The 12,713-nt window shown below is 41.7% G+C and overlaps 1 protein-coding gene across 1 annotated transcript; it reads right to left on the bottom strand.

Moving 5' to 3' along the window:
- Nucleotides 1–412: 412 nt before the first annotated feature.
- On the bottom strand, nucleotides 413–11,892 carry TMEM263 (transmembrane protein 263). Its single transcript, XM_048483063.1, is given in 5 exon segments — nucleotides 413–2,218; nucleotides 6,407–6,476; nucleotides 9,584–9,610; nucleotides 11,747–11,788; nucleotides 11,791–11,892. Coding segments are annotated over 5 exon segments (513 nt in total). The 5' UTR covers nucleotides 11,878–11,892; the 3' UTR covers nucleotides 413–1,931.
- Nucleotides 11,893–12,713: the final 821 nt, after the last annotated feature.

Below are 12,713 nucleotides of genomic sequence, written 5' to 3'. Positions count from 1 at the left end.
TTCTAAGGGCATTTTCACATGTCAAATGGCAGTGAGTCCAGGATTCTGCTGCACAGAGCCAAGACTGGCGTATTGCTACCCACTGGTTTCATGCACACCATAATGAACTAGGTAACTGATCCATCTAGTCCAACACTGTGGACAGGGATTGGCAGCATCTCTGATGGAGACTCTAGAGAACACTTCCTTAGTTTTATTGCCAAATAGCCTTTTATCTAGAGATGCCAAGAATCAACTTGGGACCTTGTACAGGCAAAGCGCATGTTCTGTCACTGAGCTACTTGACAGCTGAAATACAAACAGCAACACTAATCTGAATATATAATTTGCCAAAAATTAGTTCTTTAGTCTTTAAGCTGTACAAAAATACTGATCTAACTTTTATAATCAAATCTTCTCATAAATAAGTCCGTGTGGTTAATTTCTCTCCTTTATTTATATTTTTTTACACACATACATTTTAGGAAATACTGCATACAGAATATTCATGTGAACTTTAGCCATCTTTTTACAGACTACCAAAAATGCTAAAAAGTCAACAGGAACATGCTGAAGAGTTCCCAAACAAACTCACAATGCATAAACCAACTTACTCCAGAGTGCAAACCATCAATTTCAGTAGGATTATTCTGGAGTTAATAGGTTATAGATTAAAAGCTGAAGAGCAAGTTAGATTTCCACATCTATGTGAAAATGATTGTGATAAAGCTTGAATTTTTAAGCAAGTTGTCCAATTTTTAAAAACTGCTTTGCTTTTATTATTTCCAACCTTGGGTATCTCTCTTTGATCTTCAGCGGAAAATATCAAGTTCATAACCCCGGTAAGTCTTTTATACTGCAAATTATGAAGAGTTCAACCCACCAACAACAGAAACAGCGCAATCACTGTCCATTTTCACCCGCTGAAAATACACAGAAACAGTGTTTGCTGGATTGTCCTTTAATCTAGAAATAGATTCAAAATCATTTTTGAGGCTTCTAGATGCAGTGTTTTTATTCTAGATTCATAAGTTATCCTAATATTACATGGACTGTAAACATGGACTTCATGTTCAGTTTAAACGAACTATCAGGGCAAGAGATTTTGTTTTGCAACCAAGGAGTGGATACATGTAAAGTTACACCTGAGATTTAGCAGTCTCTCTCCAGCCAGTATCAACAGGATTTTGTTTTGCTTTGTTTTTTAAGTGTGTAAAGCTTCTTCTACAGACTGCATTGAAATGAGGGACGTTACAAAATCCTTATAGTTTCACTAAGTAAAAATAGATTGTTTCACCATAAGGCATGAATGATTGTACTCATATACCATACATACACACACACACGCAATTCGCAATGGCAGTCACCACATAGTTTAGAGAGAATATAAAAATAGTTTCAAAAAGCAAAGATATACGATGTCAGTTCAATGATTCCCTTTTAAAAAGAAGATACAGAAAACTTAGACTTGTAGCTGGAACACCAATATATTTGTGGTACTGCAGAGGCTGCCAAGAGCATAGTCCAGCCAAAATGTGAGCATTTTAAATTTCATCTGTTAGTAATGAGAGAAAATAAGCACATGCTTAAATCTCCACACTAGAATCAGAGGACTTAAACTTTGGCTAAATCACGCTCTATATGTGTACACATTTTTAGTTCAAGACTGCAAAAGATCTACAGTGAAATAATATCCAAATGAAACTATCCCTTCAGACACAAGTACTTGATCCCATATTTATCAAGCGTAACATCTCACCAGGTGACAGCTTGAAGAAATCTAACATTTTAGGAGGTTTGGGCACTGCGCACCAAGCTGTTGGGGTCCCTTTCAGGTGAAGTTATTCATACAGCTCTTTAGAGGAGTCTGAAATATGTGGCTTTGTTTGCAGTCCAAATCTTTGCAGATTCCAAAGCCAGAGAGACAGACAGGTCTTAGTCCTTGTTTTTTTTTAGTCAGACTTATCCTTTTTCTTCCCTGTTAAAGGCACTTTACTTGAGATAGCAGAACCTACAGCTGTGACACCTCCCGTCACAGCAGACACACTTCCTTTAACCAATCCCACTCCGACAGAAGGCACGGCTGTAACAGCTGATTTGGTCACTTCCAAGCTTTTCCCTCCGATCCATGCTACGCCACCAATCGTGGCACCAACTGCTCCCTTTGTTATGCTGAAGAGACCCCCAGTCACTCGAGAGAGCATGCCAGGCTGTTGTTGTGGGTGGTCTTTTAAGGAACCTAAAAATGAAAAAAAAAAGCTCGGTTATCATTTATTTGAACTCATCACAAGTATCTTTCTGATATTACATCTACTACATTTACTGAAAACATATTTTTGGCAGGCTGTTTGGAGAAACTCACTGTTACCAGTCCTTATTAAATTGTATTCCAGCTTTGAAGGCTATTTTTAGCATGAAGGAGGGATAAAAATACTTTTAAGTGAACCAAAAAGAACTTATTTTTGGTCATCACTGCAGTTCTACTGGCTTTCTCTTTTATAAAATTGCTGCTACCACCCCATATCAACCCTTCCCCACTTACATACATCAGAGAGAGAGAGAGAGATCAGAGTAGTTTTATTTTTACAGAAGTACAAGTTCCAACAATCTGAAAACTTAAAACATAACATTCCGCTTAGTAGTGGCGCAATCGCACGAGGCGGGAAGAAAACAGCACAGGAACCGAATCTAAGGCCCTTTCCGCACGGGCAATATACAGCAGCCCAGGGACAGCAAAAACGCCGTCCTTGGGCTGCTGTTTGCTCAGGAGGCACTGCTGCATCGCAGCAGCGCCGTCCTGGTCGTCCGAAAGCGGCATTTTTGCAAAGCAGCGTCTTCCCATAAGCGCGGTGCGAAGTGCACCGCTGGGAAGATGCTGCTTCCCCCATCGCCTCCACCCACTGTCAGGCCCAGCGTTGCCCTGGAGGGCTGCAGGGACCCGCCCACGCTGCCATCCGACCCCTGGAGATCGGAGGTCAGCATGGGCGGGTCCCTGCAACTCTCTAGGGCGACGCTGGACATGACAGTGAGTGGAGGGGGCTGACCGAGAGCCGGCTCCGCTCTCCGGCTGGGGGGGGGAGTGGGGGCTGCTCGCACGCAAGCGTTTGAATGGTCCCTGAGCCTCTACTGGCATAAATTATGCCGGTGGAGGCTTGTTTCCACTTGTGTGCAGAAAGGGCCTCTGGGTTTCTGTTTTGATATTTCTTTGTGTGAAAAAATTAAGGCTTAGTACATAAATTTGGCAGTTCTTTCAGACTACCATACTCATATAGTTAGTCCATATTAAAATTATATATCATTATTTATATGGTATTTTTAACTTTGCAGTATAAAATAATATTAATATAATTTATAACTTCCAACCTACTAAAAAACTAACAGATTTCTCACTGCAAAATATCCTTGAGGGGTTTTTTCCCCCTCTAGAGACTGTTCTTAAAAATATCGAAAGAGTCTATCCATTTTCTTGCAATTTTTTTGGGCGACCAATCTTTTATAATTTCTGGTAACTTTTATCTGAAGTCATTCTTGGAATCTTCAAAAAAGTATCCATCTGTAAGATATGCTGCCAATTGTTTTGCTTGATGTACAGTTTTTATAATTATTTTCTCTGCAGACAGGACCCTTTCTAAGGCAAGTAAAATTTTCCAACTGTATTCTGCTGCTTCTTTCAAAGGAACTTGTCTTGTAGAGTTAAACTGACTTTTCATCAGAAGTGTGTTTAGTAGGTCTTAAAAGATTAGTTTTATCATTCTCTCTCTCTCTACTAATAATTCTTTGTAGGTCTACTCAAAATCAAGAAGATCTTCCCCAACAGGAATTTGTTTTTGTGGATTCTCAGAAAATTATTTTTCAGGATCTGGTTGTTCATTGTTTAGTTGGCTAAAAATTCAAATCGGGTCTGAATGGTTGCCCCTGTGACTTAGGGGATATTCTTCTGGTATTTTCCACTGAATAGAAACAGATTCAAGGCGAATTCTTGTCTTATACTCTGCAGGTGATTCTAATTGTTCTGATTACTGAATTTCTTTTTTAAAGCTCCTAAAATTCTCCTTTGTGTTATGTTCAAACAGGCTTATTTGCAGGGAAATTGACTGAAGCAGTTTGATTACCTCCATTCCAGTAAGCGGCAGAAACATATTTGTGTAAATAGAGTTTTTTCAACTGGGACGAATAGGGGTTATTAACAAGACTCAAAATAATGATGGTTTACTTTCAGCTGCATCTATTCCCACTGTCAGCAAGAAGCAGCCCTGTTATGCTAGGTATGATGCTGTCTCAGGATGAATACTTATAAATTTTAGTATAGCTTTACCCTAAAAATCTATGGGAATGCAGCAACTCATCAAAGCATTTCTTATTATTTCACAAATAACTCCAGGAAATGGTTATTTATTTGACGCTTGAGATAAGACTGTCGCTTATTCTGATGGTCCAGTAAGAGAAGTCTTAAGCTATCTCCAGTTGAGAATCTTTAAGCAAACCTCAGTCCAAGCTTAACCCAGCATACCTCAGGTAATCTTTTGCTTTTACAAAAGGGTATATTAAATGCTTGTAGATCAATTCAAGACCACCCTCATCACCACCAATCATTGTCCTGATTAGGTACTTATCAATCTGTAATGACTTTAAATCCACAAATCTTGTATTTTCCAAGCAAAACAATTTTTGTATTCCACTCAGCAGAATAGAACCTCATAACTGTCCAGTCCTGGCAGAATGAAAATAGTTCTAAGCCAGGAAGCAAAACAAATCCCAAACAGAAGATTTTAACAACAGGGTCTCCTAACAACATCCTACATATTGGGATGTTACTCTTTCAAAGTATGACACAGTCAGCACTGCTAGTGAAGAATTCAGCAGGCTTTGGTGTTAGGCACTGTCCTTTCCAAGACCAATACAAAATTGCTGATTTTTCACTTTTGAAGAGTAACAGCATTGCATTACACTTGTCCCAGGACAAGTTAGAAATAATGTCTTTTCAGTAGATGTTATGCCTCGCATATAAAATCAGATATGAAAAGTTAAAGGGAAACAGATGTCTTTGGGATTGGATCCAGTAAGGGATTTCTGCGAATGGAAAAAAGGGGGATGCTTTTGGCTAGTTCAGGAGGAATAATGGGCTGCAGGGAAGTAGGAAAGTCCTGCTCTGCCCATCAGTGAAAACTAGCACTGAATCCAAGTCTTGCCATCCTCAGTCCACAGGAAGAAGCCAATCTAGGCACGCAGAATGACCCACCTAGGCACAGAACAACCACTGTAAAATTATAGTAAAAAAAAATTATGGGCGGGGAGTTCGCATGGCTGCCGCCGCAATGATGCAGCAATGCTCCATCAGCCCCACAACAATGTATTTGAAAATCGATTAACAATGGCGCTTCGCAGCCGGCTCGTGCGAAGCGCCAGCCAAGAATCGGTGCCACAGAGCCCGCCCCCCAACAATGATGGCTCACACTGTCTAATCCTGGCACTGAACACCCGTGACATCTACCCTGGGGGGAAAAACACCATTTGCAAAGCACAGCCATGCGAAGCGCCGGGGTTCAGCCGATGTACTACCTGTCTACGGAGCGCCCGTCCATGTGAACGCTCCGTTGCTGCAGCATTGCCAATAACACCAACGGCATAACGCTGTAATTGGCTATGCAAAAACGGCCTCACTGTGCAGCCTTAGGCAAGACAGGGGAAGCTGAGAGAGCCCGTTTGACAGGGACAGCAGTTTATAAGTCAAACCAACCAACCAACACATAAATAAATAAATTTAATTGGATGGTTGTCAGGTTAAAATGGTGCACTGAACTCCATGGAGGTGGGGCATAACAAACAGAGGCCATGTCATCACTATCAGAATGAATCCAAGTGAAGCACAACAGTGCTGGAGCAAGAAAATTGTTGTCAGCACCAGAATGTGTGGGATAAGGTACAGCAGTTGAGAAATGGAACAGATAATTCCAAGGACAAGTGACCAACCTCCTTCCCTGGGAGGAGCTGACCTGTCACATATGGTCTAAGTGCAGAGTAAGTTCCTTTTGCAGAAATAACAAGAATAGGGCAGTTTTTACAGTAAACTTTCTTATAAATTAAAACAAGTATGATTTTGTTTGTTACAACTGAGTCTGATTCTCGGTTTATTCCAGGAACCTGTAATAACAAATGCAGATATTCCTGCAGCGACTGACTTGTCAGTTCCAAGATTCAAGCCAGCTTTTTAATTCATTCACAGGAAAAAGTATTTTGCAATTTAGCAAGCAAACAAGTGTGCCAATAGAATATGCTTCTGCTCCCATATTGCATCTGTTGGTTTCCCGACACTGAATTCCTTTGCTGAAGCAACTTTTTAAAATTCATGAGTAGCTCTGGTAGGAAACCATGGTGGTGAGAAACCTTAGTTTGCAGAACAAATAATAATAGTGCCATCAAATTTTACCTTCTGGGGGCTCGTCATTAAGGTATGGAGGGACATCTTGTTCATTATTGTCTGTTTGATTCATTGTTGCCTAGAAGACAGAACAAAGTTGTCACAGATACAGATATTTTAAAAATTGTCCACCCACCTTCCTTTAAAAAAACCCCAAAGCTACAGCCTGATCCTAATATGCAACACGGGAGATATTATTTTGACTTGAAAGTCGCTGGTAGGGCTGTGAACTGGGTGAGAGAAATACAGCAGGGGACGGGCTGGTGAACAGAATTACTGCTTTTCCTCCGACAACACAAAATAAGATTTTACTATACACAACCCAACTACCATGCTCGCTCAGTATTACAAAATGTGACATTACATGGATGCAGCAAGATAATGCCAATGCCAGCAGCACTGGCGTAATGCCCATTGGGCAAGGTGGGCAGCTGCCCAGGGCATCACCTTGCGGGGGGCATCAAAATGCTGGGTTCGTTTTGGGGTATTTTAGTGGTTTTCTATTTTCGGCCTGCAGGGGGCGCAGTTTTTAGGCTAGCAGCACCAAAATTTCAGGGTATCATCAGGAGACTGTCCTTATGCTGCCCCCCAAGTTTGGTGAGGTTTGGTTCAGGGAGTCCAAAGTTATGGACTCCCAAAGGGGGTGCCCCTATCCCCCATTGTTTCCAATGGGAGCTAATAGCAGATGGGGGCTACAGTTTTGAGGGTCCATAACTTTGGCCCCCCTGAACCAAACTGCACCAAGCTTTGGGGGTATCATTAGGGCAGTCTCCTGATGATACCCTGAAATTTTGGTGCCGATACATCAACAAATGCGCCCCCTGCAGGAACATCCCAGAAATTTGCCCAAGAATCTTTGTTCTGCATTGAGTTTTCTGTATTGCTGTCCAGGGGGGTTGCAGGCTGGGGGGGGGACATTTCTGAAGGCACAGTCTCAAAGCTTTCAGGGTCTCATCAGGAGACTGCCCTGATGATACCCCCCAGGTTTGGTGCAGTTTGGTTCAGGGGGGCCAAAGTTATGGACCCTCAAAACTGTAGCCCCCATCTGCTATTAGCTCCCATTGGAAACAATGGGGGATGGGGCATCCCCTTTGGGAGTCCATAACTTTGGACTCCTTGAACCAAACCTCACCAAACTTGGGGAATAGCATAAGGACAGTCTCCTGATGATGTGCTGAAATTGTGGTGCTGATATGTCTAAAAGTGCACCCCCTGCAGGCACCAATGTCTTGATGCAAAAAAATTGGTCGTGGTAGAGTGGCCACCCATGATGGGGGGGGGGGGGGCATCCAACTCAGGTTTTGCCCAGGGCTACAGTTTGCCCAGGGCTGCCTCGTTACGCCCCTGGCCAGCAGTGAGCATTTTTGCAGTCCAGCAAACTTAAATAGCAAACTTCAATTTAAGAAAAGGGATGGACAAATTAAACATACCATTTAATTACAGAAAATACAGGGACAGTAGCATGAAAACCTATTTTCATTTTAATTACACTGCAAAGGGGTGCATTATTGTAACAAAACATGGCTACTGAAAGTGGTGAACAAGCATCCTCTTCAGTCAGCAGAGAAAAGGCCAAGCTGGCCAGCAAAACTTGACAGGCCTCATGGGGACTACAAGCTGATTATTTAAGATGGCAGCCCTGCAGCACGACCCCGACATCTCAATGATGCTGATAGAAAACAATTTTAAAAATAAATCTTGGTAATTCAGATATACATAAATTAAGATCTATATTGCTATATTTGCCATAAAACAAACAAACAAACAAACCTTGGAATGCTTCCAAACACATTTTTCTCCAGGTTGGCTTCCAAACTAGAGAACTTGGGGGCGGGGCGGGGGGGAGGAGAAGCAGCCATATGGCATCAAGGTCTAACCCAGGTGTAGGGAACCTGCGGCTCTCCAGATGTTCAGGAACTACAATTCCCATCAGCCTCTGTCAGCATGGCCAATTGGCCATGCTGGTAGGGGCTGATGGGAATTGTAGTTCCTGAACATCTGGAGAGCCGCAGGTTCCCTACCCCTGGTCTAACCACACTGTATTGTCAACCACTTTTGCAGCCAGAAGTGATTGGCTGTTGTGGGTATTACAGGCTGTGTGGCTCCTAACGTTTCAGCGGCCTGCATTACAGAGGCATGTCACAATGAGATCTCTAATCACACTTTTCCCAGTTTCTCTCTGCCTTCAACATGCTCTTTCCCAAACATGGTTTCCTTTGATCTCTTTGGAAATAACACAGCCCAAATGTATTAGCATGTCATGTGGAAAGAACAGTGAAGATTTTTCTGAGGCAAATGTCTCAGTCATACTGGTGCTTGTGGATTCAATTTCCAAGCATTTTTGACAGGTCACATTTGCTTTCATTTATCTATTTCATTTCAATTTTTAGTTCCTTTGAATTCCTAATTTTAAAAAGGGAAGTCTCCAGCACTTTTTGTTGCAGAAATATACGGCGAAAGGTGTGGGCAGCTGTGCCCATTTCTTGCAAAGAGAAGATGGAGAGATACTAGCTGTATGTCGATAATGTGCTACAGTATTATAATGATCCACTGTAATTTATGTATTACAAACCCTAACAGCCCAATCCAGATCCTGCGGGGACCAGGGATGGCACTACTGCCATGCTGCCTCCAGAGGGCTTCCGGGTGGTACATGGAGACAACAAAAAGCTGAAAAACCCCAGCTGCTTGAAAGCCCTCCAAAGCACTTCACCAAGTTATGCCACCCAAAAGGGAAATGTAAGTTCGATCGTCCTGCTGCTGTTTCCAGGGCCAAAGCCCAGAGGGGGCCAACTATTGTCAGCTCCACCTGTGGTATACCCCCAGCTACGTCAACCTCCACATTAGCCCAGTGCGGCTGTGAAAGTGGCGGTCAGGATGCCAAATACATTGCCGAGAGCCCACGCCACCTCCTGTGGCCATTCTACCCCTCCCATCTGGACTGGGCTGCAGTACAACATTAAAGGGCTATAGTACATGTGTAAAGAACAAAAAAAGATAGTGAACTGCCACACTAGCTGTCACAACAATGTCTCCAAATGCCAACATAAAGACACTGAGAAGCACACTGGGAGAAAAGCGTTGGGCAAAAGGTGGGGAAAAGTACACCGAAAGCTCCCAGGTGTAGAAGCCTCATGCCAGCATGCACAGCTCTGCATTTCTAGCAGCCATTTTAAGAATCCTCACCATATGGAAGAAGCCTTGTTTTACAAACTGCAAGAGGAAAACATCAATCATTTCCAGAAATTTTGTATTGTTGAAATGTCCCTTACAATAATAAGTACGTTAGTCAGGCAAATGTACTTCAGGACAACTTATTTCAGACCTTGTAAAACTACTCCAAATTAGCAAGAACCAGAGGTGCTGTAAGTTGATTAGATGGAGTGCATCAAAATTGGCTCTTTAATAAAGATACTGGATCCGTCCAAAAAAATGTGAAGTGATCACTGAAGTCCAGTGGGGTGCCACAGACACCAACAAGAAAGGGCTGCTAACAGATAACTTGGTCTCACTTCATGGCCTGGCATGATACAGTATCTTAGTATAATAACAGCACAGTTATACACTTATCTTTATGCCTTGTTACACATTTGTAATATTCACTCTACATTCAGAAGCATAATTTACATAGATGCATATAAACTGGTAGATATTAGCACTACTGTTTGCTAAGCTGGGGTTCACTATATACAGGAGCATTTCTCTGCAATTTTACAAGAATAATAGGCTCAGTATAACTTTCAAAGATTCCTTCCTCTTCCACAAGTCAGATGAGCTGCCAGACTGGAACAAGTCTAAAGATATAGCTGTCAATGGAGACGGTACATTTTATACCGGCATTCAGGAGGAAAACTCTATAGTGTATTCCTATCATAGAAACAATACATTTTCAAAGAGTCAGTGGCAGCCCAGATTAGCAAAAAAATAAAAAGCTTTTTTCAAAATGGTGCCAGGCTCTACTTAATGTTGATATGCAGTGCATCAGTATCTACAACGGTGGATAAGATTGCTAAAATTAAATACACACATGTGACTGACTTGCTGTTCCTTGCCTGAAGAACAGAGACACATCACTTAGCCTCTGGAGTAAGGGAAAGTGCCAATCCACTCTAGCTCCTAAGAAAGAATGACTTTGATATGAAGCTCAGTCAAAATCTGAGCTATGGTCCTAACTGAATTTGCTCAAGGCGAGATTTACTTGGTTACTTTATTTAGATCCCACCTTTCACCCCAATGGTGACCCAAAGCAGCTTACGTCATTATGCTTTCCTCTGTTTTATCCTCACAACAACCCTGTGAGGTAGGTTAGGTTGAGAGTGTGTGACTAGCACAAGGTCACCCAGTAAGGAATGAGGTGGCTTTAACCTGGGCTTCAAAGGTCCTAGTCTGACACGACACCACTTTGGCTCAGTCAGTAGGTATCTCTTTCAAGGAAGCATGTTATGGATCAAGAAAGAAAGGCCCCTTCTGCACATGCAGAATAATGCACTTTCAATCCACTTTTAATGCACTTCGTAGATGGATTTTACTGTGTGAAATTGCAAAATCCACTTGCAACCAATTGTGAAAGTGGATTGAATGTGCATTATTCTGCATGTCCAGAAGGAGCCAAAGTCTGTCTTGGTATCATTTGAGGTAAAAGGCTGCCAAGTAATATATGTTCATATCCATGAACATTTGGATGAAAGGCTGCCAAGTGATATCTTTTAGAATAAATTTAGTAGGTCTTTAAATAGAGGAATACAGACCATACGTAATTTTTAGACCAGTCTGTACCTTTGGGTCCTGGCCAGACAGTCTGGACAATCATACACCATCTACAAATTGAATTGGCTAATGCAGTAGTCTTACTTGTTGTCTAACAGATTTTGTAATACTACTTTGGAAATTTCTATTTTAGAAGTTGGCAATTGTGCACTCATGTCTGCAATAAAATGAATTAGCAAAACTGAAAAGTGATTTAAGAAATCTCCTATCGTTATTTCCCTCAGCCATATGAAAAAGACTAATTGTGCTTTAGCAAAACGTTACTATAGGGAATTATTTACCAGACAGATTTTTCAAATATTTTAGCACTACCACTCTAGAAGCACTCTACTAGTCACTTCTGCTTCTGTCCCTATAGACATCAGAAAAAAACACTGACTATTTGTTCTATCCCTGGAAAACAATCCATCTCCCACTGAAATAAATATCCAGTTCCAACTGATTTTAGCAGGGCAGCAGCACGTCGCATGTAAACTGTAAAAAAAGTCAAATGGTATGACATTACACTAAAAACATCATGATGTCCTGCAATACTATTTATTTAGACTACTAATATAAAGCATTATATTCCACATTATGTACATACGTTACAACACCTTGCTGTACAACTTCTAGATGCTAAATCCAAGATCTGTCCTCTTCTTTTTTTCAATTAAATGGCAAAATCTACAAACAAGAAGACGAGTTGTTAGTGTCAAGGGAAATAGATACATTACTTCAACCTGCAAGAAAAATGCTGCACGTAGGTCAAATGATCCAAGTTATTTAAAAAAAAATTGCTGAGCTTGTTCAAGAAATGTGACCTGAACAACAGGGAAGCTGAATAATGTGTTTTCCAATGAGGCAACTGTTCAATAGCTTGGGTGCTGTGTGGTTTCCGGGCTGTATGGCCGTGTTCTAGCAGCATTCTCTCCTGACGTTTCGCCTGCATCTGTGGCTGGCATCTTCAGAGGATCTGATGTTGGAAAAGCAAGTGGAGTATATATCTGTCCAGGGTGTGTGGGGAGTGTCCAGGGTGGGTGGGGAAACCTTGTCTGTGAGTAACAAAGGCGGCAACCAGGTCAATAGTTCAGGGCATCTGAATAGAAGTATGAGTAATAATGAAGACTATAGCCTGGGAGTAACCCTGTAGATAGCAAGGTCACTGGTGGGAGCATCTGAATAGAAGTATCCTGGCCTTTGTTTCTTTTGTCTATGGTCATCCTGTGTTTGTGTGGAGCTGGTTTGACACAGTCTTGACCCTAGTATTTTTCAACACTGGCAGCCAAGTTCTGTTCATTTTCATAGTTTCTTCCTTCCTGTTAAAATTGTCCATGTGCTTATGGATTTCAATTGCTTCTCTGTGTAGTCTGACGTAGTGGCTTTCAGAGTGGTCCAGAATTTCTGTTTTTTCAAATAATATTCTATGTCCAGGTTGGTTTATCATGTGTTCTGCTATTGCTGATTTTTCTGGCTGAAATAGTCTGCAGTGCCTTTCGTGTTCTTTGATACGTGTCTGTGCGCTGCGTTTGGTGGTTCCTATGTAGACTTGTCCACAGCTGCATGGTAT

Source organism: Sphaerodactylus townsendi, unplaced genomic scaffold (assembly GCF_021028975.2).
Source record: "Sphaerodactylus townsendi isolate TG3544 unplaced genomic scaffold, MPM_Stown_v2.3 scaffold_531, whole genome shotgun sequence".
Classification (NCBI taxonomy): domain Eukaryota; kingdom Metazoa; phylum Chordata; class Lepidosauria; order Squamata; family Sphaerodactylidae; genus Sphaerodactylus; species Sphaerodactylus townsendi.
Note: the sequence above shows the minus strand (reverse complement) of the source record. Positions and strands in the feature narration are given on the sequence as shown.